Source organism: Micromesistius poutassou, assembly GCF_964030765.1.
Source record: "Micromesistius poutassou genome assembly, chromosome: 1".
In the NCBI taxonomy this organism is placed as follows: domain Eukaryota; kingdom Metazoa; phylum Chordata; class Actinopteri; order Gadiformes; family Gadidae; genus Micromesistius; species Micromesistius poutassou.
The window spans coordinates 10,516,671-10,542,769 of NC_140271.1; the positions used below are offsets into that span (position 1 = coordinate 10,516,671).

General features: G+C 44.2%; 1 protein-coding gene across 2 annotated transcripts in view; it reads right to left on the bottom strand.

The window, feature by feature from the left end:
* The window catches only part of LOC311340695 (protein kinase C beta type), a 98,618-nt gene that overhangs the window by 48,804 nt on the left and 23,715 nt on the right, over window positions 1–26,099 (bottom strand). For both annotated transcript variants that reach the window (XM_084465572.1, XM_084465571.1), the window contains exons 3-7: window positions 20,469–20,551; window positions 10,732–10,843; window positions 10,231–10,359; window positions 1,496–1,652; window positions 1,015–1,149 (exon numbers count right to left, since the gene is read on the bottom strand). In XM_084465572.1, coding sequence (XP_084321698.1) covers window positions 1,015–1,149; window positions 1,496–1,652; window positions 10,231–10,359; window positions 10,732–10,843; window positions 20,469–20,551 — 616 coding nt within the window. The remainder of the gene's footprint in view (window positions 1–1,014; window positions 1,150–1,495; window positions 1,653–10,230; window positions 10,360–10,731; window positions 10,844–20,468; window positions 20,552–26,099) is intronic.

Consider the following 26,099-nt stretch of genomic DNA (forward strand, 5'->3'; position numbering starts at 1 on the left):
GGAGTCGAGTCTCGGCGAACGAACGATACGAACGAGACAAACTGAAACGGGGAATCAGGTCGGTTCGTTCATGTTAAAGAGTCGTTCGTTCGAACTAATTCGTTTGCGAACGAGCCATCACTAATACACACACGAAAACACAAACATGCACGCACAAACATACACACACACACACACACACACACACACACACACACACACACACACATACACACAAAAATATATACACACAATGTCATGTCAACAGAAATAATCATATACAGTATATAGTTCTTAACATCTCGATCTAAACATCTCCACAAAAAGGTTGATAAATAGTTAAGGATCCGGACGGTTGCCAGACATATAAAACAAATAAAGGGGCTGAAAGTACCTTCAGCCCCTTGACTTTGCCTGACAGAAAGAGAGAGGTAGAAAGAGAGGGAGACAGAGACAGTGAGAGAGAGAGGTAGAGACTCAGAGAGAGAGACTGAGAGAGAGATAGCTAGACAGTCAGAGAGAGAGAGACAGAGAGAAACACAGATGAAGAGAGAGAGAGAGCCAGAGAGAGGAACCACCTTTGGTGCTTAGCACCAGCTAAATGAAAAAAAGAAAGCTGCTTAGACACCATAATTTGTCCTGCAGAGCGATATTGAACAAAGTCAGTCTTCAACTTCAGTCTTCAACTTCTCTTCCTCCCACACACACACACAGACACACACACACACACACACACACACAGCAATTCCTCCTTCAACCTGGAAAATAACCAATCTGCCAATTTCACATAACCCCTCCCTCAATCCACTACAACTGTTTACAACGCGTTTCTTTTTCAAAACACACGTATTCGTAGATTACATTCTGGAAACTCTATAAAAAAAAAGACTATAAAAATCCAATATAATCAGAGGGCCTTCTACAGTAGCGCTGCATCGGAATGGAACCGCCGACCACTTCCCTCACTGATCACACCACCGACACTACGCAACACGGAGCGGTATAAAGGGGGGAGCGGTCGGGGACTTTGCTCACCATCCGTCCACCCCTAGCTTCTGCAGCTCGGAGATGCCGAAGGACAGGGAGCCCATGAAGTCGTTGCGGCTGGTGAGGTCCCAGTCCCAGACCTCCACCGAGAGGCGTCGGTCCTTGTCGTAGTCCTTCAGGTGGCTGGGGGGGGGGGGGGGGCGGGGGACAAGACACACCGACACAGGCTGTTGGTCACTCACTCACTCACTTTTTTTTCCAATATCGTGCAGCCATGGTCTCAGCCATACAACTTCAGTTACGGTCTACAGGACAATCGAGAGTTTCGTTTGGCGTGTGTCAGGTCTGTAGATTGCGCTGTCTGTAGATTGCGTTGTCGCAAAAGCACAGCAGACCTGTTGTTAAGGTTTAACTCATCAAATCTTTCAAATCCCCCGGGGGGGAGGGGATTTGGGAGGGAGGGAGGTCTACTACCACATCTGACGGTTCATAAATGAGTACACATCAATGCGGTTCACTCAGCACGTACAACTTGAAGGTCTCGTTCCAGGTGGGGTTCAGGTTGCACTTGATGGTGCGGGTCTTCTGTTTGCTCTCGCTGCGGGGGTCCGGGATGAGCTTCAGCTTCACGTAGGGGTCCGAAAAGCCATTGGGATCCATAGGGACCAGGTTACGGGCCTCTTGGACTGGGAGGGACAGGGAGAGAGAGGTGGGGCGGTAATATGTTAATACATTTTTCACATTGCTTTAAGAAAAGTTTAAATCTGAAGGCAATGGGCAAGACGGTCCACTTCGCCCAATCAGGATCAAGCAGTTTCATGATGCTAAACTATTTGTATACACATACATATATATATGGTATATATATACTGTATATATATATATATATACATTGTTTTGAATTAGACTGCAATGTAATGGCAGAAAGATAGAGATGATCCTTGACACGGTGATGCATCCAGTATCTACAAAACATCAGGGCATGAAGAACGGCACCCTAGGTAATTATGGAGCACCCTCTTAAGGGACGTGTGAGGCCTGAGCTGCAGCTGGCCGCCATGTAACCACTGCACCAGGAGCAGTAGAAGATGACTGCCTCATTGATTTTTGTGCAGCAATGGTTCAGTGTAAAACGTCCTCTCGGGTCAAGTGTTGCTGGTCGGGGTCCAATCAAATGGAATATTTCCTCCATCCATAATCATCAGCCCTTTCTATCCCTCCAGCCTCGATAGCGCTTATATCCCAGCTGTGCCTGGACTCTACCTTCACACGTACATCAATAGGATTGCATATAGTGTAGGTTATTTAACGCTGTCGAGAGGATGCACTGTGCTGCAGCATGTATCGTGTATTTTAGCTTGAAACTATCAACCACAACCATATCAACTCATCACACACAACCATAGCAACTCATCACACACAACCATAGCAACTCATCACACACAACCATATCTTCTTTGCAATTTTGTTTTGGATATTGGTTCAACATAACTGATCAACTTGAGCTTTGTTGTAGATGTGTCTTCTTCTGCCTCTATTTCTAAGCGATGCGTACATTGTCAACATGGCAACCATTATTGCTTATTATTTTATTTTGCTTTGGTTTAATTTCAGGTAGTTTTCATTCACTCCACCAGTGGGCCCGTGTCCACGGCCCATTGAATGACTACCAATGATCTACTAATAACGGGAAGGTTGCTGGTTCAAGACCCAGCCTCCTAGCCAGGTGTCAAGGTGTCCCTGAGCAGGACAACTCAGCCTAACTGCTCCAGACGAGATGGCTGTGGCCTTGCGTGGTGGACTGCCGTCTGTGTACAAACGGGTGAATGTGAGGCCATAAATGTGAGGCGCTGTGGCGACTGTGGCTCTCGAAAGCACTATATATCAAACAGAGAGACATAAATGGAAGGTCTGCCACAACGCGATATTATGAGCACAACATTTCATGAGAAGATGCAATATGGCAGGTATTGACTGCTCTCGTAACATATTTATCGAACAAATAGTATTTGACAGAATACTTCAAACTAGTGGCCCGTCCGTTGAATCATGAGTCCATCTGCTTGCTCTAAATGCTCTGATTATCTGAATATTAGATTAATGCTCTGATAATCTACTATTTTTGAATAAATTAATTATGACCTAACTGGGTTGCTCTCCTCCCCATCCCTGGAAGGAGGGATCCCTCTAATACCTTCTACTTCTCAAGGTATCTCCCCTTGGGTTTAGAGTTTCTTTAGGGTTATGTGATATCTGATAACGTGGGCTTGCCATCCCTTCGAGACCTGAACTAGGATTAGGGGCGATACAAATAAAACCGACTTGACTTGACTTGTCACACATCAGGCATCTATGCCTTTTATATCATCTCACCTTGACTACTACTGTCACTTCCTGCGTATACCTGTCAGACACAGGGCCTGCTCTCTTGTCACTGCCTGTCACTCTGAGGAGCCATTTTTAAAATGCTCTGACTGTGTGTGAAGGCCATGCAGGTAGACCCTCAGACCCAGGTGGTGGTCCCTTCTAGGGATCAAGACATCTCGGGCCATGCGGGTCCAGGCTTGTGTGGTCTTGCGTATAGACTACTGCAACTCCGGCTGGTCTGACTTCATGGACAATTCAACCGTTGCACCTCATCCAGAATGCACCAGTCTGGCTGGTCCTACCATGCACAAATAGCCTAGGCCCGTCCCTCACCAGGATATGGTCAAACCATACACCCCAGCCGGACCACTACGCTCCATAACTGCAAAGTGGCCTGCTACTCCCTCACCACGAGGGGACCCCAGCAGCTGCTCAACTAAACCCTGATTGGTTTTCGTCCCGGCTCCACCATATTGGAACAAGCTCCCCGCTGACCCCAGGACAGCAGAGACCCCGTGCATCTTGCTCGATTTCTGTGTGCATAAGCCTGGCTCCCTCCCAGGGTCAGCTCTGCTGCTGCATGAACGTGGTTTATTACGTTTAGGAAACACCCAGCGACTGGTTCAAATGACCACGGGTGAGACAGGGGAGGAGAAAGGTTTGTCAGCCGTAAATGATAGAAAGTACAAAACTGAATTGATTGTGTTTTGTTCGTTTTGAAAGTCAATGAAGAATAACTTTGCTGATATCTTTCGTCAACAAAGTTGACAGATTTTTTAGATTGAGTGTTGAAACAATGGTTGAGTTAAGTCACTTTGGATAAAAGCGTCAGCCACCTCGGTGTAATGTCATGGCAAAATAATAACAGTAACAATAATAATAATAGCATTATTCATTTTATTATTCATATTACCATAATGATAATACAAAAATATGAATAATGATAATTATAATATAATAACAAAAATATTCTAATGATTTTTCTAATAATAATAATAATAATAATTGTATTAATTATAATGACTGACCTCCTGAAAGACCTGAGACTGATGTGTGTATAATCACCATGTTGACGCGTGAAGGAGGTTTCAACACTAATCCCTCTTGTGTGTCCATCAGTGGACTGGGATTGTCCTGTGTGTGTGTCTGTGTGTGTGTGTGTGTGTGTGTGTGTGTGTGTGTGTGTGTGGTGTGTGTGTATATATATGTGTGTGCGTCTAATTGTTATTGCCGTTAGAGTCTGGAGGTCACATGTAATGACCAGAACCCATAAGATGCCGCTACAGCTTTTGGCATAGCCACTGGAGATACTTTTGCACGCATTAAAATACACACACACACACACACACACACACACACACACATAGAAACACAAACATGCACACAAACAGACATGCCCACACACGCAAATGTTCAGATTCACGCACGCCTACACATAGAAAAACATGCACACACACGCACACACACACATGCACACGCTCACACACACACATGCACTAACTTATGATTCCACGCAGGCATGCACAAACACACACACACACACACATTAAGCTGACAGCTCAATAATGCATGCATGTTATGTTGTTGTTTGGGTGTCACAACAAGAGGAGGCAATAAGCATTTGATACATCTATCAAATGTATTGACAATCCCTGCCTAAAAGACAGTGTGTGATGGTGACTCCGGCCTGCGCCCCTGTGAAGTCATTGTGTGGAAAGTGGATTAGAAAGGAAAAATAGCAGGAAAAATAATACTTTGGTAAAGGTCATTGCATGATTGCAACACAATGCAAACACCATGCAATGTGAAGCTACAATACAAGCAGGGAAACTTAAAAGGTGAACCGTCAGGCTCAGCTGTTTTCTAATACAAGACTCAGTTTCCCCCAACAAAAAGTTGGAGTTGGACCATGGATGTCATCGGTCCGATTTGGAGAACACAATTCCCTTTTCTCCTTTCAGAAACACAGTTGATATTGAAGCACTTCTCTCTTGTATTATAAAACAGGTGGTTCCTTTTATAGGACCACACAGGGATGCTCAGGGATGCTAATGCATATCCAGATTTATTTCACCTCAGCCCCAAGTTAGAAAAGTTCATACCAGTGAACTTCATACTAGCAAACTTTAAACTAGCAAACTTCATATTGGCAAACTTCATACTAGCGAACTTCATACTAGCGCACTTCATACTAGTGAACTTCATACTAGTGCACTTCATACTAGCGAACTTCATACTAGTGAACTTCATACTGGCAAACTTCATACTAGCGAACTTTGCACCAGCAAACTTCATACTAGTGAACTTCAAAACAAAACAAAATCAACAATAACAGAGAGGAAGAAACAGCCGACCACGCCGGGTCCGGGCTGACCATCAACACTTTGTTTTTCCGCCAACCTACACTAGGAAATAGGATACTCATACGACATGGCTCCGAATCACATTGAGCGTGTAGCCACCCAAAACCAAACGCCATGGAGCTCCATGAGGAGCATCCTACAGCAGCTGCCGCTGCGGCCCACCACCAGGAGTGCAAAGTCATATTTTAAGGTTCATCTTGTGTTTAGCGTCAAAAATACAAGTCAAACAGATGACTTAGGCAGATAGCGATTAAGGAATGTAAAAGAGCACTCTGATTGGCTTATGCTATAGCCAATGAGGCACAGTGAATCAGCAGCATTAGGAGAGTAGAGTTTGGTTACATATCACAATTTGGCCAAAATATGACTTAGCAATATAGCTCAATCTCATAGCAATAATGCTATGAGACTAACAATATCATGTGGCATTAAACCGACATCCTGTAGGAATCCTATGAGGGGTTCACATCTTTCTCGACGGCACTCTGAATGTTATGCCACAAACGTCAGTTTCCAGCAGTTGACGGCTTCCCTATAGACTCCCAGCTCAGCTCACGCCTACCAGCTACAGCGGAACGCCCTCAATCCAACACGCAGACACGCACGCTTTACACTCTTGTCTACATGTTTAGGCCATGAATTATACACACCCCTCGCCCACATCCTTCAGTATTCACTGGTTTCTGGCCACAGCTCTCTCTCTCTCGCCGCCTATTCCGTATCTATTCTGTATCCCTCCTCGCCTCGCAATGCACACACGTGTATGGACTTGCGCACACACTTGCACACACACACACACACACACACACGCACACACATGCCCATGCAAAATCAAACACACACGCACACACATGCCCACGCACAACACACATACACACGCACACACATGGCCATGCACAAACACACACACACGCACACACACACACACACACACACACACACACACACACACACACACACAAACACGCACCCCACTGACCCACTGCAGGTTGTCATGGTGTCCTATGAGACAATTTGTCCTCCTGCTATCTCTCCCCTCAGAGTTAACCGGTGTGCGATGGTCACTTTAACAGCATCATCTAATATTCATCACCACGCTCCGCCGAGAGTAGAGCAGTGGTGGGTCAGCCCGAGCCCAGGTTAACCTCGGGTGCAGCGCGGCCTAGCCTATAGCAGCGCACCTCACCTTGTTTCTGTCAGAACATGTAATGGTGCTTTAACAATTTAACGTCCTTTGAGAGCTCGCGCCCAGGGTCTAGGGGAAATAAAAGATAAATTAATGGGGGTGAAGTGCGTGGACCGGTTGAAACATGCCAGGGAACATCATGGGAGGGTTGCAAGGCTTCTTCGGAGATTGACTCTTGAGCTTAAAGTGGAACTGTAACCGTGGACCTTTTTTGCGAACGTCGTTGTAGTACTGCTTCATAGCATGTGTGGTCTGCAACATCAACTCTGTTGCTATTGACGTCACTGGTCTTGGATTTACATTTGCCTCATTGGTCCAAATAGGATCAATGACGTCTCTCTATGTTATATAGGCGAGAGTGACGGTTCCCCTTTAACCCGTAAACTTTATCGTAGTTTCTACTTCCTCAAAGGTCCGAAACGTGGTAGGTTTACTCAGTTGCACCATCGCCCGTAATGTGAGGGGCGTGGCTCGGCCACATGAGTGTAATGGGATTGGTCCCCTGCTTGGCTATGTAGCCTGGATGGAAAATAGACCCCACCCATCACCACCCCCAAATCGGCTTGAAAGGATGGAAGGAAATCGATAGACTGAAATATCATGAGATTTCGATCGATTTCATGGTACGTAATCTGATGGATAATACACATCTTGCTTACCCTTTGATTACATCATCTGAAGTAAATTACAGATTTCTGTTGTCCATAACTTTAATATCCAGGCTTATATACTGCATAAGGAAGAGAAATAACATCAAAGAACACACTAGCAAACTGTCTAAACACAGAATGCTAGCTCTATGTATGCTCTATCTCTTTAACAAATAATTCTATCTTTTAAATACGCGTGAAACTCATTCATGTCTTGTATAGTTGAGTTTCCAGCTATGGAGGTCAAATGCCCAAAAGAAAATGGTGGTTGAATGGTCACCAGACTACCTATATATGTCCTTGAGCAAGACACCAATGTTACAAACACAATGTTACTCGCACGCACACACACACACACGCACGCACGCACGCACGCACGCACACACGCACACACACACACACACACACACACACACACACACACACACACACACACACACACACACACACACACACACAAAACCATTATAATGCTGTCAATTGTTAGCCAAGCAATAATCTTTCAGACAATAGAATGACAGCATAAGCAATCAATTTTCAGTGTTGCTGCAAATTCAACCAGTCCCTAATAGGGTTAAGAGTGGTAAGAAATAAAAAGTGGCCCTGTAATTCATTCTCTGTGCTTTGGTTGGTTTTCTTCCCCCTTTCTGCTGTTCAGCAACATAAGCGCAACGCTACTGGTGACTCAACACTGCCCCCCTTGGGCAAGTAGTGGTACTGCAACACTCAGACCTCAGCTGTCTGTTCTATTTTGAATATTCTAAAAGATAGGAAATGGACAGGTATGGTAAGGGAGATAGGTAATGTGCAGGTATGGTTAGGGAGACCTGTACTAAAAATGTAAAACAGTTTTTTGTTATGAACATTTAATCATTTAATAGTGAATCTAAACTCTTCCAACCAAAGTAATTGTATTTGCCATTTGGGATGCGTCGTACTACAAGGTCGTTGCTACATTTCCCTTGGTGGTTATACTAAACGTTAGCTCTATTCTGTTCTTTTCCATTCTCTGTGTATTGTGTAACAAGCAGAGGAAGTCATCGCTAGCGGTCTGCGGCGGTGGCATAGCAGCATGCTGCTAGGCTATCGTTAGCCTCAGTGTGCAAGAGTGTAAACCCCTGCTAATGATCGAGATGAACCTCAGAGCGTGGGAACGCATCAGCGGCAGACCCAACAGCCTCTACACACCTTAACGCACACACACACACACACACTGAAGACCACCATGCTTTAATAGTCCCCAACACACACACACACACACACTGAAGACCACCATGCTTTAATAGTCCCCAACACACACACACACACACTGAAGACCACCATGCTTTAATAGTCCCTGGTCCACACTGAATACCACCCACCATGCTTTAATAGTCCCTGGTCCACACTGAATACCACCCACCATGCTTTAATAGTCCCTGGTCCACACTGAAGACCCCCCACCAATGCTTAAATAGCTCACACAATCCCACTATGAAACCAGACCCTCAGTTACTGTCATTACTTTTGAATATTGTTCTGTTCAAATCTGTTCAACCGGACAAAATGTGTGAGAAAATACCACATGTGGAGCCATCCTCAAGCTGTGCTTTAACCTGCTCCTACATTACAATACAACGTGGAGTATTTATAACAATCTCCATGCTACCGCCGGTGGAGTAAATGAAAACGAGCCACTGCTGACACCTTGTGGTGCGTTGTGATTCTGCATGTTTGACACAAAAGCTACAACACTTTGATGTAGGGAGGGCGGTATGGGGACATTTATTCTCATGAAAATAAAGGGGAAAAGATATCCATAAATACCTCAAAATGCTTTTTTTATTCAAAATGCCATACCACACTGTCTAAAGGAGGGTGATTACATTGAGGTACATGGAAATGTAAAGTATGGAATCAGACGAGAAGTGGTTCCTTTCTGTGTCATTTCAAACTGAATATTGATCATGGATCATTTTAAGGGCATATCTTCTCAACGTAATTATTTTATTACTATAAAACTGGATGCCACAATCAGATAATATCTACATTTCATGACGATACAATACGATTCAAAGATGAAAAACAATGATTTTGAATTATTGCCTACAGAGTTACTGAGACGTCATGCCTACTGCAGATGTACATAGAATCACTGTAGATCACCAAGACATTAGGACCCCCTGACCCACCCAGGCCACAACCCCAGGAAAACCTTGCAATGTCACATGAAAAGGGAGAATTCTGGGTAATGTAGGAAAAGAAGACAATGGAACAGATCAGTTGAAGACAAGATAGATTTTTCATTGGAAGAAGCCAAAGAATAAAAATAATAAAATAACGTTAAAAACATGTATTTGAAAATTGAAATTGGATTGAATTGAATAAATATTCAACATTTAATAGCAATGTAAACGTTGGTTTGCACATATTTCTCCTGAGAACTAATACACAATAGTTATGTTGATGTGATTTAAACAAGCAGGCAACTCTACATGAAACCAGTATCTTGTAGAGTGAGGGAGGGTTGTTGAATACTGATGTTTTTTCTTCAATAAATCAACCAACTTAAATGTATTTACATTTTAAGGAAATATCTGCATTCAGAGAAACAAACGATGAGCGAGCCTCGTTTGGCTTCAACATGCTGCACCGCACCGGAGCCACCAGTAGAGGGCGCCAGACGACAACAACAACAGAAGCGACTGCCGGTACTCACTGCTGACGGTGAGCACGTTGGTCTTGATCGCTGCGGTGATCTGGATGCGACCCCTCCTCTCAGTGTGGTCCGTGCCACACAGGCTCGGCACGTTGGCTACACAGCGCTTATGGATGTTCATCAAACAGTCTGAAAAAAACAATACGTGCGCACACCCACAAACATCAACCCAAGTGATATGAGGACTCATGAACATGTCCAGACGCAGATTTGATTGGATCCTTAGAGATAGTCACCGTGTGTGAACTGTGCGAGCTGTGCGAACCAAAAACATTACTTATGTGATCTGTTGTTAATCAGTATAATCCTATCAGTAGATTTAGCTGTACAAAACACATGTGTGTGTGTATGTGTGTGTGTGTGTGTGTGTGTGTGTGTGTGTGTGTGTGTGTGTGTGTGTGTGTGTGTGTGTGTGTGCTTGTCTATGTGCGTGTGTGCTTTCCCGTGTGTGTGTGTATGTGCTTGTCTATGTGTGTGTGTGTGTGCGTGCAGGGTACCCACGGTCGCATCTCATGCCCTGGTGGAGGAGTCCGTACAGCAGCGAGCCGCAGTGGTCACAGAAGGTGGGGCTGGAGTAGGTGTGGATCTTAAACTTGTGCTTGGCCCTCGGGTCCTGAGGCCACAGGGAGAGACACGCACGTTCAAGGGGTTAGAGATTTCAGGTCGGCGATCCAAAGATAACGTCCTGTTTCCTCTCCTAACCTCTTTGCCTTGACCTCCACGGACAATGTGATGAGGTCAAGGAAGATGCGAAGGATAATTCGTAAAGCCGTGGGAAAAGACAACCGCGACGCTAAGAGTTTCTGACTGCACTTACGCTAGGGCTAAATCACAATGCTACGTCACGCTGCTATGTCACGATGCTACGTCAAGATGCCGTGATAAAACAATTCAAGGCTTGACTTGTAGCGCATCTTAGATACTTTGCCCTGGCATTCTAACCGTGATGTTTCACGCAGCTCTATATGAACGTGGAAAACACAGTTAAAAATGATACTACCAGTAACAAAAGGGAAATAAAACAGTTGTCACAATGATAATGGTTGCTCATGCAGAAACTCCAGTCCAGTCATTTTTAAGGACCTTGATCCCAATGAGTATGATTGTAGAAAAAATAAATGTTTGTCACGTTGATCGTTTGAACATCCTTTCCTTTCCTAAAGGATGGACCAGTGTAACCTATGCTACAGGACATAGGAAAGGAAGTTGAAGCACCTTTCCTTAGCATTTAGAGAAATAGCCTTTATCATGGACACCACTTTGATACTTCATTTCTGTCAGTAAGGAACGTTCCTAAGCCTACCTTGATGGTACTTCAGCTCATTTGCATCCAGCGTGAGCTTGATATCAGTCTGAATAAAAACCTTTGTCATCTAATACGCAGATTAACGACTGATGGGAGTGTGGGCGAGTGAAATGTAACATTGAAAGTTCCTCTTTAGTTAAGCGCCACATTTCAGCTTTTAAGTCGCTTAATATATAGGATGGAAGTCAACAAAAGGTCTCCTATTGAACATGACCTAACAAGCGGTCCGCACAACATCCACCACTCCTTGGTATTTGCCGTTCCCTCACTTATCTTCTTGGCTCCCTCTCTCTAGGACCGTATCCCTTTACACTGGCCTTCCGTCATCTCTCTCTCTCTCTCTCTGTGTCCCATATTGATCCCAGTTTATCTCGGTGTATCCCCTCTCACGCTACACCTGGGGTATCACTTCCCTTGCTTTTTTTCAAACTTCTCGAAACACTCTATTTTTACACTCTCTAAGCATATCTATTTCCTTTCCACAATCATGTGGCTTTTTAATCACCCATCCACCTCCCCATCATCCATCCATCTATTCACCCATCCATCCATCTTTCCACCCATCCCTCTATCCATCACACATGCACAAACACATACCAGTATTCCTGTTACTCTGAACCGAGACACCATAGACTTTTTGTTTAGAAAATTGTTGATTGTGTGTGTGTGTGTGCTTGTTTACTTATGAAATAGAGACTGCGACAGATAAATAAAGAGGGAGAAAAAGAGGGGGGGCTCCATATGGAGTCAGCCTTGCGTAACATTTAGTTAAGGTCCATTGACATGCAACAATACCGATAGGTGGATAGGTAGAGTTCACCGGAGTCTACACAGATACACACACACACCACAACCACACACACACACACGCCCGCACACACACACAGACGCACGTACGCACACAATTAAGTGGCTGTTCTGTTCGTAAAACTTTACAAATCCAATGAATCCAAAACCAATGTCCTTCCTCTGCTGTCTCCCAACTTCCACTTTGCTGTCCATTAGCCACTCTGACCAAATCCCCTGGCTGGTTCGAACATCATCCAGCTAAACGCTTGACAAACAATTAAATAACACTTTGATGCGTGTGTGTTTTAGGGTTGTGTTACAAGTTCCTCTTTCACACACACACACACACAGCTGCAGCTCGTGTGTGTGTGTGTGTGTGTGTGTGTGTGTGTGTGTGTGTGTGTGTATGTCCTACAATCATGGCTCAGTTGGCCGGTTGACCTGTTGCATAGTTGCATAAACGGTTTTGACACACACTCACATTCACACACATATGCTCGGTCACACAGTCAGAGTCACAGTCATATACACAGACACACCCACACTCACATTCACACACACATATGCACATACACACACTCACATGCACACAGATATTGCACACACACACGCACACTCACACACACACACACACACACACACACACAAATGCACGTATGTTAAAATCAGACACACAAAGACACACTCACACTCACATTCACACAGATATGTACACACACTAGCATGCACACACACACACACACACACACTAGGAGCCCCCTGGACCCTGGGGCTTGTGCCGTCTCTGTTCGCGGGGTTGCAGCAGCAGATAACATTTAGAAAACACATTTGAGGCTCCAGTCATGAGACAAAGCACACACAGCACACAGAACACACACAGCACACAGCACACAGCTCGGGCTGGAACATACAAACACCGCCATGGCCACAGCCAGTCAGTGGGTTTATTTTAAAAAGGGGTTACCGTGGAAACGCCGCTTGGTAAAAAAAAAAAAAGGGGAGGTCAGCGTGAAGTGTGAAGGCTACATCCGAGGAACCGTGCCAACAGAATGGGGCATCAATGTAACCACAGAGTCGGAGACATCAAGAAAAGCATAACAATGCATAACCATGATCTGCCCTCCTGTGTGTGTGTGTGTGTGTGTGTGTGTGTGTGTGTGTGTGTGTGTCTGATAGTGTGTCTGTGTGTGTGTCTGTGTGTGATAGTGTGTGATAGGTTGTGTGTGTTTGCATGCACAAATGTGCTCCTTCACTGATTGTTCTATTTTTCCCCACTTTGATGTTTTAGTGTGGCAGTGCATTTGCAGCATCTGTGTGTGTGTTTGTGTGCGTGTGTGTATGTGTGTATGTGTTTTTGTGCATGTGTGCAAGTGTATGCGTTTGTCTGTGTGTATGCGCGCACAAACATGAGCGTGCGTGTGTGTGTGTGTGTGTGTGTGTGTGCGTGCGTGTGTGTATGTTTTTTTGTGCATGTGTGCAAGTGTATGTGTTTGTCTGGGTGTATGCGCGCACAAACATGAGTGTGTGTGTGTGTGTGTGTGTGTGTGTGTGTGTGTGTGTGTGTGTGTGTGTGTGAGTGAATGTGTTGTGTGTGAATGTGTTGATGTTGTGTGGGTGTGTTGAATGGGGGGGGGCTGTGGTGGTGGAAGATAAAGGGTGTGTGTGTGTTGGGAGCGGGGGGGGATATCTAATCAGATTTGGTGGGTGGGTTTTTGTGTTGCGGTGGTTATGGGACAAGACAACAGCCAATCACAATCCGACAGCTCCCTGGGCTTAACAGGATGATCCATAACACAGAGAGAGAGAGAGAGAGAGAGAGAGAGAGAGAGAGAGAGAGAGAGAGAGAGAGAGAGAGAGAGAGAAAGATAGTGCTACAGCAAATGAAAGACGTTAAGATATAGAAAGTATGGAAGATAAAGATAAATAAGACATGGAAGAGAAAGATATAGAAGGTATGGAAGACATAAAGATATAGAAGGTGTGGAAGATAAACATATAAAAGGTTTGGAAGACATTAAGATATAGAAGGTATGGAAGAAATAAAGATATAGAAGGTATGGAAAATAAAGATTTAGAAGGTATGGAAGACATTAATATATACAAGGTTTGGAAGACAAGATTCGAGCAGAGAAGACACCCAGGGTGACAAAGAATGAACGAGATTGGGCTAAGGAAAGAAGACACAAAGGACGTGCATGGGAGGGATAAGGATAGAAAGAACGAAACAAGACGAAGAGAAGGACAAATGGGGAGAAGACCGCCATTAAAACTGACTTTGAACGTTTTATCTGCCTTTCCCTCTGCCTTTGTGTTCACAAGCACAACCGCTGTATTCATCTGACAGCAACCAAACAGATCCATTTCCTGTCGCTCTTTGTCGTTCTGAACACATCGTCCCATTTCTGTTTAGCCAACAACAAGTCAAACAATAGGCTTGTCTTCAGCAAGTAGTACCGGTAACACACACACACAAACACACACAAACATGGGAGCACGCACAACCAGTAGTGTGGCAACTTGTAGGATCGAAATGTAGGCTGCATTCAAATCCTCTCCGGACAACTCCTTAGAGGGGGGCGGGCGGCCATTCTATTAACCTAGATCTATAATTGACTTCTTCTTTTAAACATGCAAGGATGACGGAGCGAGAGAGAGAGAGCGAGAGAGAGAGTATAGATAATGTTTGTCTATATATATCAATCACCTCATCCTAATCCATCATTGTTGTTGAGTGACCTGACCATAAGGTCATTGTACCTTCATTTTTACAGTACAGTAATTGAAACTAAAACCTTTCAAGACCAAAACGTAAAAACACAGCAACATCATTGTAAGACACAGTATATAATTTATACGAACTTTGTAGGCAAATAAAGTATGCAACTCATTTTTCACAAGGAACACGTAAGTGATAGGATTACAGGACGCAACGCTTTTGTTTCCTAGAATGGCGATGGAAGGTTTCGCCCCGGCCACTCCCGTGAAACTCATTTCATTGGTTAAGGTGTAACCGGTCAAACCCGAGCTAAACCCAAGCTAATGTTAAAAAGGTGTTTTTTTTAAATTGCAAAGTGTAAATTGGGCCCCTCACAGTCAGTGGGAGGGAGACTTTCACACCAAAAAAAAAACAAAGTGACAGTTGTGTCGGCTCTCACGGGCTGTGCAGCTGTGTGGCACCACAGGCGGGGGGGGGTAGTACGACTCTGGTAAACAAAGTGAGAGGCGCCGGCTGAACATACCAGTTATAAGGAATGCGATTTTGTTGATCATGTTTTTGCACTGACTGACTAACGATATGGCCAGGATGTTTGAAGCTACAAGCTAGTTTAGATATGACAAGAGTGACTTTAACAAATTCCGTGGCGCACTGGTAGGTGACTGTGATTTTGCTGTTGGAAAACCTGAGCTCAAGTCCCTCTACGTTCAATAATGTTTAGGTTGTTTTGACATTGCATTTTATTTTACAAATGACCTTGAGGTAAAGGTCTACCTAAATATATTGCTTACATCGATTAGGTTAGAGTTGGTTACGTTTAGGTCTTTAAAAATTAGGTTTAGGTTTAAAATGGTAAAGTATTTGCATTATGATAGAGATTGTCAAATGTATGTATTAGGTTACAGATGGTAAAGTCTAAGGTACGGTTGAGGGTTAGTTTGGGTATTAAGATAGATATGATGGTTTTGGCATGTGGTGTCCCACATGTTGTGTTTCATCACACTTTATGATTTTTAGTTACTCATGCATAATGCAACATTGCGGTTGCCGACTGCCGTCAATGTCTCAAGGAGGAGAAGAAGAAGAAGAAGAAGAAGAAGAAGAAGAAGAAGAAGAAGAAGAAGAAGAAGAAGGGGTCTCTAGGTGTAGCCAGTTCTCTCTGGGAGTCTCTGTCTCTCTGGGTCTATCTGGACGTCTCTGTGTCTCTCTGTGTGTCTTTCTGTGTCTCTCTGTGAATCTCTGTCTCTCTGTGTTTCTCTTGTGTCTCTCTGGGTCTTTCTGGGAGTCTCTGGGTGTGTCTCTGTGTCTCTCTTGTGTCTCTATGGGTGTCTCTGTGTCTCCCTGTGTCTCTCTTGGTCTCACTGGGTGTCTCTTGTATCTCTCTGGATGTCTCTGTTTCTCCCTGCGTCTCTCTTGTGTCTCTATGGGTGTCTCTGTGTCTCACTGGGTGTCTCTGTGTCTCTCTGGGTGTCTCTAGGAGTCTCTGTGTCTCTTTTGTGTCTTTGTTGTGTATCTCTGTGTCTCTCTCTGTCTTTGGGTGTCTCTGTGTCTCTCTGGGTGTCTGTGTCTCTCTGGGTGTCTCTGTGTCTCTCTGGGTGTCTCTGTGTCTCTCTGGGTGTCTCTGTGTCTCTCTGGGTGTCTCTGTGTCTCTCTGGGTGTCTCTGTGTCTCTCTGGGTGTCTCTACGTGTCTCCCTGTGTCTCTCTTGGTCTCACTGGGTGTCTGTAGGAGTCTCTGTGTCTCTCTGGCTGTCGCTAGGTGTTTCCTGACAGTCTAACTGTGTCATTAGTCTGGGGACGGGGAGGGCAACGTGTCACTTCCCAACGCGCCAGGGGGGGCCGAGATTGGCGAGGCTGTGAACCCATTACATAAGACGTCACTGAGAGGGGGGGGGGAGTACACGTTCGGTGGCGGCTGTGCACGGACTTAAGGAACTCAGAAGCCCCATTGTCCCCAAGGAAGGCAGGCTGGTAGGAGGGGGCGGCATTTAAATAGATGAGGTATAGTATTAAAGAGAAAGAGAAAGAGAAGAGAAAGAGAGAGGGAGAGGGAGAGTGAGAGAGAGAGAGGGAGGGTGAGAAAGAGTGAGAGTAAGAGAAAGAGAACAAGAGAGAGAGAGAGTGAGAGAGGCATAATGGTGAAGAGCTGGCTCTCTGTATGTATTATCAAGTGGGAGCTGGGAAAAAGAAGGAGAGGCAGAAAGATTTGTCGGGGTGGGGGGGGGAAATGATGACACATGATGCGTGTTTTAAAATGAGGAGTTCATGGACAATAGCATGGTAGTGCAGTGGGGTCCTGATGACACATGATGCGTGTTTTAAAATGAGGAGTTCATGGACAATAGCATGGTAGTGCAGTGGGGTCCTTCAGTAACACCGGGGGAGAGAGAGAGAGTGTGAGGAAGAGAGAGAGAGAGACGAAGAGAGGGAGAAGGAGATGGAGAGGGAGAGAGACAAGGCAAGCTGGGTCTGTGCGGGTCTGAGAGGTTAAAGTGTTTCTTCAAGAGAGCCTTGTAAAGGGGGATATGGCTACTGAATATGGTTACCCCTGACAACTGCTGTTGGAGGTTGTCGCTAATGAAAGGCACCAATCAGGGATGATTTGGTTTATCGAGCCTCAAACAATGGGTGCAGGGCTTGCCGCTGTGTGAGCTATATAGGGCTCATGGTCAATCTTTAGGGAATAACACTGATAGAATAATATATAAAAGCTGTGAGCAGCGAATGATTGTGACGTTATTGTACCGAGACTCATCGAACTGACTGATCGTGGTTGTGAGCACATTTGTGCCCATTGACCTGGTTTTGTGGGGGCATATTTCCCCTTGGACCTAATAGGTCATACATCCACTGCCCCCCGCCCCCATGTGCGATGCAGGTGTGTGATGATGGTGACATGTTTTTGTATCAATCATAGATGTGTACCCACTGAGGTTCCTGGTATAAATCCAGGGCGCTGGGGAAAGTGGCACAGGGCCCAAGTGAGTGCAGGTCCCACAGCCGCCCATGCACTCAGAAACACGGATACCAAAAAGCACAGGTACCTGTGACATCTTTTTATAAAACACTTTTTACAATGACTCAACAAAAAAAAAAAAAATGGATAGATTCCCAAGCGCAAATCTATGAAGCGAATAAACGTTTGTAGATCTTTTACGATAACATTTACATTTACATTTAGGGCATTTAGCAGACGCTTTTATCCAAAGCGACTTACAATAAGTACATTGTCATAAGAAGTGAAACAATATATCGCCGTCGGTACAGTAAAGATGTTCATAGAACTAACTAAGTACTAACAATCGCCAAGCTAACCCCATTCCTTGTATACAGCAGTGATAGCTAGCTACTGCAGATGCTACACAACTAAGTACATGCTACACAACATGCATGCACAACACAATTAAGTACATGCTACACAGTTAAGTACAATGAATGAATACAACCTGTATTAAGTGCGTTCATCAAGTGCCAGGACGTACAACAAACAATAGTGCAACAGACAAATAAGGGACTGAATGGCTATGTAGAGTCTAGGTGAACTCTGAACAGGTGGGTTTTGAGTCGTTTGCGGAAGCTAGTGAGCAACTCTGCGGTCCTGACATCAGCAGGGAGCTCGTTCCACCACTGTGGTCCCAAGATAGAGTTAACTCGAGGTTTCAAACTTATAATTACATTGAAACATTGAATATTACATTAAAACATATGAAACTCATAAAACATAATAAAAAAGCTTTCTATCCAACTAATAATACGAAAAAGTATGACATTTTTTTACCTCCTCTCCTTCCATGAACAGTTTAAAATTTCACACCTATAATTAGTCTCGGTGATACCGCTGGTTATACTGTAACACCTCATCCACTGATGTCTTTGTGTGTGTGTGTGTGTGTGTGTGTGTGTGTGTGTGGTAATTGGGTGGATACTCCTGACCGTCCACCAACTCATTTGAAAAGTTTTAAATAAGTTTGCATACGTAGGAACGTGAGAAATCAATATATATGTGTATAATATTAATTGGTAAAAATTAAAAATTAATTAATTAATATTTACTGAAGGCAATGCAGAGGATCACATGTTGTTGTTGACTCCAGTTCCTGAAGATAGTGGTGGAAAATGCATGTATGGTTAGAAATGTCCTACTAGTTGGAACATGCTCTTTTGTACTCGCCTCCAGGTTTTGCAGCAGTATGACCTGTGCTCATTCTAGGTGTGAAATCTTAAACTATTCATGGAATGAGAGTCGAAGCAGTGTAGAAAACGTTTTTCGAGGTACCTGTTCCTGAACGTGAGCCTGACAGCGGAAGTCCAATTCTCTAATGCGTATTAGTCTGGAACCTCATCATTCATTATAATAATAATAATTATTATTTGAATTTATATAGCGCTTTTCTAGACACTCAAAGCGCTTTACAGTGAAGGGGGACCTCACTAACCACCACCAATTATGATTTCCAAGGGGGTGTAATCAACGGCCGCGGACCAATCAGAACGATGGAACGTGTGACACATCCGCAGCCGCCATCTTAGTGGTTACCTCACTCAGATAAATAAACAGGGGTGAGGCCAGGTCTGCTGTAAATTTGTTTGAGCTGGAGGAGGGCCAGACGCATAAGCCAGGGCAAATAAAGCATGAGCTTGCAGAATGGCCTGCTTTCCAGGCTAGGTGGCTGAGGAAACTGCACTTCAGTTGATGAGCTGGGGTTATAATAAGGCCAACAGGCTAAAACAACAAAGACAGCATTTCTGTTTGACAGAAACAAAAACACACGTGGATGAACATGCTCACGAAACAGGTCCTGCACCCACAACAAAACCATCAATGATAGGGTGGTGTGATAGTGTGGTGGTGGTTTGCTGGTGGTGTACTGGTGGTGTGGTGGAGTGGTGTACTGGTGTGCCGGTGTACTGGTGTGGTGGTGTGCTTTTGTGCTGGTGGTCTGCTGGTGTCATAGTGTGCTGGTGTGGTGGTGTGGTGTACTGGTGTACTGGTGTGTTGGTGTACTGGTGTGGTGGTGTGGTGGTGTGGTGGTGTGGTGTTGGTTTGCTGGTGGTGGTGTGGTGTGGTGTGATCGTGATGGTACATCTGGGATTTTTCCATCCATGCTTACATCACAGCCTACAAAGGTCAGATTTCAAACCTTTCCATGGCAGCGAAATAAGATATCAAATAATCCATGCATGTTGTTACTCTTTAATGCCAATACAGAACCCCCCTTCCCACACACATACATACACACATACACATACACACACACACACACACACACACACACACACACACACACACACACACAAAAGTAATACATGAAGTAGTATACTTGTAAACTGATATTATGTTGTTAAATGTACAACAACATGGACCTGAACTTGACACACAGACACAAAAACCCACAGATACACACACAAACCCACACAATAATACTCACGTCTGATGCAGGGCCCTTATCAGCACCGGGACAGGAAAAGGTGACAAACTCATGGCAGCGCTTGTGGACCACAAAACAACACACTGGAGAGAGAAATAGAGAAGTGAGAGAGAAAGAGAGAGAGAGAGAGAGAGAGAGAGAGAGAGAGAGCGGGAGAGAGAGGGAGAGTGGGTTAATTTCAATGATCTTTGGGTGTGTATTGGAACAAACTCATTGAGTGACTTAAAGTAGTCATCTTTAATATACAAAGTTACCCCTGGTACCCCCCCCCCCCTCCTCACATACTCACACACGCACACGTACATACAGAACAGCCATAGACACACAAATCGACATTTCACTATATGCAAATTGTGAGGCATTGTCTGTGACAATTGAACAATTGAATTGTGTGGGCCAGTGTGTCTGTGTGTGGGTGTGTGTGTGGCGGAAACACAGGCACAGGTTGCTAACGATTTGTGGAGAAACATGTGAAAGCAGCGTGCATCGCGCCCAGTGTCCTATCCCTCCGCCAATCACTGTCAACTCTGCTGACAGCCACAGAGGAACAGAGGAGGCTAAAAATACACCAGCACACACACACACACACACACACAAACACATATTCCTGCTCACACACAAACACACACACACACACACATATGCCTGCATGCACAGACGCACACACACACACACACACACACACACACACACACACACACACACACACACACATGCACACACACAATCACACACACACACACACATATGCCTGCACGCACACACACACACACACACACACAAACCCATGCCCACACACACAGGCACGCAGACATGTTGATGACATCCTCATATCTGCAGTGTGTAACTGGTGCAACGGAAACACAGCCCTGTGTTCCGCGTGTCAGTAAGAGCGCCAACCCGAGTCCGTCGTCGTCAGCCAGTAAGCTGCGGACCGCGCTGTAGTCAGTCTGGGAGCACTTCAGAAGGTACGGTACGTACAGCCTGGTCGGACAGGATCACTGGTTACGACACACCATCACATGGCGCGGTAACCTCGGGGTTAAAGACAGGAACACGCTGATCCGAACCGTTGCCGGCGTCAGGCAGTGGGTGGGCGGCGAGCAGAGGCTCGGAGGGCCCTACACAGCGCGGCAGAACGCAGGGAGGCTCGGGCCAAGTGGAGGCCACCAGCCGCCCTCTCTCTCTCTCTCTCCGTGGAGTGCTTTGAATTCTGGCCTCAGCGTGGCGTTTTAAAAACCCACCTGGCGTCGCGCTGACAAAAAAAGTCACCCGCACCGAATCGCTCCGTCCATCCGTTAGATAAAACCTGATGAACTGCGGTATGAAAAAATGTAATGTAACTCTTCTAATGTCGCTGACTTTAAGAGCACACTTGTAGCCCAGGCTTTATAGTACATTAGTATTGTCTTTTCTATTTTACTAGAATATTGTATTGTTCTCCTGGTGTGATGCGTGTGTGTGAGTGTGGGTGTGAATCTATGCGTAAAGAACAGTACGTTACACAATAGAAACACAGGATTCTTTCTGCAATGCTTCCTTTTGTAAAGAAAATTTACTAGAATATTGTATTGTATTGTACTCCTGGTGTGATGTTGTGTGTGTGCGAGTGCGGGTGCGAATCTATGCGTAAAGAACGTTCTTTCTGCAATGCTTCCTTTTTTACAAAAGGAAGCATCCCCCTACGAGCCATTCCCACAAACGTTACGCACCACACAGCGTGCTCATGGCACACCATGCTACCAATACTATTTGGCGCTAGGTCATTAGCAGTAGCATGACCTATAGCCTGCTGTGTGTAGCACGTTGCGCAGGACTCAGCTTCAAAGGTCTTCAACCGCTCAGACTACACCAGTGAGGGACACCATTGTTACATTTGTGCCTCACACGGTTTACCGTGCGTCGGTGTGGGTGATTTTCAGTTTCAACTAGGGGTGTAACGATATGTACACCCCGATACGTACCTCAGTTTTTAAGTCACGGTTCGGTATGTTTTTCGGTACAGCAGTTTTTATTATTTTATTAAACAATTTGATTTTGATTTGATTTATTAAATTGTATCAAACAAATGCCTTACACACATGAAAAGACATCAATATAAATACAATTGAGGATAAAAACACAATAAAGTCCAGGACTTATTTTCATTGTGGTCCAAAACATCAGGACAAGACAAGACACTAACAGAGTGTGTGATAATCAATAAAAACATAATTCAAAAAAATTATAATAATAATATTTATTTTATTTATTTTTTTCTCTGTAGGTACCGAAATGAAACGTGCATCGAACCGTTAGACCCGTATCGAAATATTTCGGTTCGAATACACATATGGTTACACCCCTAGTTTCAACACAGTCTATTCTTATTTTTATGTATGTTTGAATGCATGTTTTCTTGGGTTGTTTTTCAACTTGTTCAGTTTCTAAATATTGCTCTCTTCTGCCCTTTGCTGCTGTCAACCATGATCAGTGTTTCAATACGTACAGCAGCTTAAAAATTTACCTGACAGAATGACCACAAAGACCACAAATGAAAACTAGTGTGATACTTAATCTATACTAATTCTGCAATTGTGAATTGTGTATGGTCCCTCGATCCCTTTAACCTAGAGGAACTTGTTTATATGATCGTATACATTTGAATTGAGCTATTGGCAAGCAATTGGCAATCTGAATCCGAATCTGCTTTAATTATTTGCATCTATAATGTAAGAAATATAACAGCTATATATATAATATATATGCATATAAATTATTCATAAGCCTATGCTATTGTCTTCTACATAAAGAATTTCTACCTCATAAATAATACAGCATATTTTGCTAGGAATGGCGAAGATAGGGAATACATAACACAATCGCGTTACACATTGACTACAACATTTGTATTGTGTTCAATGATTCAATTCAATTAATAGGATTTTATAAAGCATTGAGGCTAACACCATGATTTTAATTGTTCTATTGGAAAAGAACACAGATGGCTAGCACAGATATTCTGTTTAAAGTCGCTTGTTATAAAAAGAACAATTTAATTCCTGTTCTGTTGTGTGAGTAATGTTTAACCTCTCTGATCATAAGTCCTTTCAGGTATGACACGCACACACACACACGCACACACACACACACACACACACTCACACACACACACACATACACCACAGAGGAACTTCAATGGTACTTCACTCCCACGCAATATCCTTTGCAAATGTCTTTGCACGCACCAACCCCCACACTGCCATGATACAACACACACACACACACACACTCACACACACACTCACACACACCACCCACTCGTTCCAATGATATCACTGCTTGAATATTGCGAGTGAAGGTGGGGGTATAGAGACCAACCGGGAGAGAGAAAGAGGGAGAGAGGGAGGAGAGAGAGAGAAAGAGAGAGAAAGAGAACACATATTGCTCGGAGGCAACTGCTCATCTAGCATCGCTGCAGCCAGAATCAATCATTTCCTACTCACAGCGTACTGTAAAATCCTTTGCCCCCCCCCCACAGGGAGGGAGGGGGGGGGGGGGGGGCTATCACAACGGTGGTGCGGCTGTGGCGACGTTATTCAAAATGATTTTTAAAAATACATTTCACAAGCCGACACACACACACACACACACACATACACACACACTGACCCACACTCACACACACACACACAGACACACACACACACACACACACACACACACACACAGATGTTGGGAAGCGGGTGAGATTTAGTTGCAGGCACTGTTCTACGTTGCATATATATAACAGGAGGAGAGGAGGAGGCTCCGGAGAGGGTCCAGAGAGGGATGGTTGTGAAGAAAATCGTGCGCAATTATTCCACTTTCAATTAAATTTGATTCAATAAAAAAGCATATTTTTCCTCAAGGGGCAACTCCTGGAAGCAGGCACAGTAAAGGAAGAAGGCAGGACTTCAACTTCGAGATAAAGGAAGCAAACGCTGCACCTAAAAATAACGGGACTTGAAGAAGAAATGATGAACATGCAATGCATAGGCCTATCGCAAGGTCGGTCAGATTACAAGGTTAACTTGGAACAAAGCTCATCACACAAACCATGCACTAACCAACATACAGGGCTGTACTGGAAAGCCAAAAAACGTTGTTGACATGGCAACGGGCCGTAACAGCCCCTAGCCACTCAACCTAGGACAATTTAGGAGACCTTACACACAATTCTAGTGGACTGTCCATATACATAATAAATAATTATATATATACATATACATAATTGAGCACATAAAACAGATAACAAACAACTTGGCCTCAGGCTACACCAACAGCTTACCCTGAGTTAATTTGATTCCCCATAATTTAATCAAGTGTGTGTTTTACCAAAATATACTTTCCTTCTTGCATTCCTTGGTGCAAGTTCCTTGACAATGTTATTTAAACCCATCTGGCAAGCATGCTGGCTTTCAATGCTGAGTGTCGCTGGTCAGGAGACTGTGCTGGGATATAGTGATTCTTTGATAGTTTTGGAGGACTTTCAGTTTGAAAAATACCTCTCAGCACTTGCCACGGAGACAGGAATAGTTAGAACAGCTTGGGAGCGGTATCTGCAGCTGTGATACTAGGCAGAATAGATGCATGTTTCAGGAAAGGGAGCTCAGTCAGATCATTAATTGAAACCTATTCAATCGTTTTTATTTCTGAGCGAGTGTTGCGAAGGGAAAGTTACTGTGATGGAAAATCTGATGAAAGGTCATCCTTGTGGAGTAGGGATGGTGTCTCTGGATGTGTGCAATACATCTTCGTTTGCCTGTATGAGTTTACCGGGGCGTAGCAATGGAAACTCAATTGCAATTGCATCCATCCCTCTTCATCGATGTTGAAGAGATCATCAATGATGATCTGAGAACTGGACTGAGTTGATCAACCTACCTTAAATCCTGACTGAGTAATGTCCATTAGGACTGAGCACATCTCCACTTCCAGTATTACCCCAACAACCTGCTCGCCTGCTTTCTGTGATAACAACGCAATCCATTTGTTTAAATTGTAAGGATTAAATAATTGACGTTGCTTCCTTTATCTCAAAATAAGTTCCCATTGTTGAGCTCCCACACTTTTTCATCATGCCCCCCTAAAAGCTAGGTTACACAAAACTAATATCAGAGTGATTCTTGCTCACACTTTGGTCCAAAAAACAAACGTGAAGTTTGTTATGGCCGTCTAGTCCACCAACCACTGTACAGTAGTACCCCACCCTGCCGCTAGATGATTTGCGCGGAATGATTTGTGTCTCTATTTTGGCAGATAGTCCTTGCCGATCGTTTATCCCTACATACAAGGAGAGTTGGCCGGACACTTTGTACCAGAAAGAAGCCAACACTGCTCACAGAACAAACAGTCCATCTTCAGAGAAGTGCCACTGGGCTGAATCTGATACAGATTCTTCAGATGCAGGGATTTTTTTATCATTAGAAAAAACAAAGTGTTTATGGACCAGACAGGAAAGTCTGTGGGGAAGATAGGGAATGACAATGTAACACAGGACCACGTGTATGAACCAGGTTGTTACAGAGTTCAAAGGCCTACATGGGATTATAGTATGTAAGGGATAAAATATGATAATGTATAATGTGTACCCTCATTATTTAATCAACC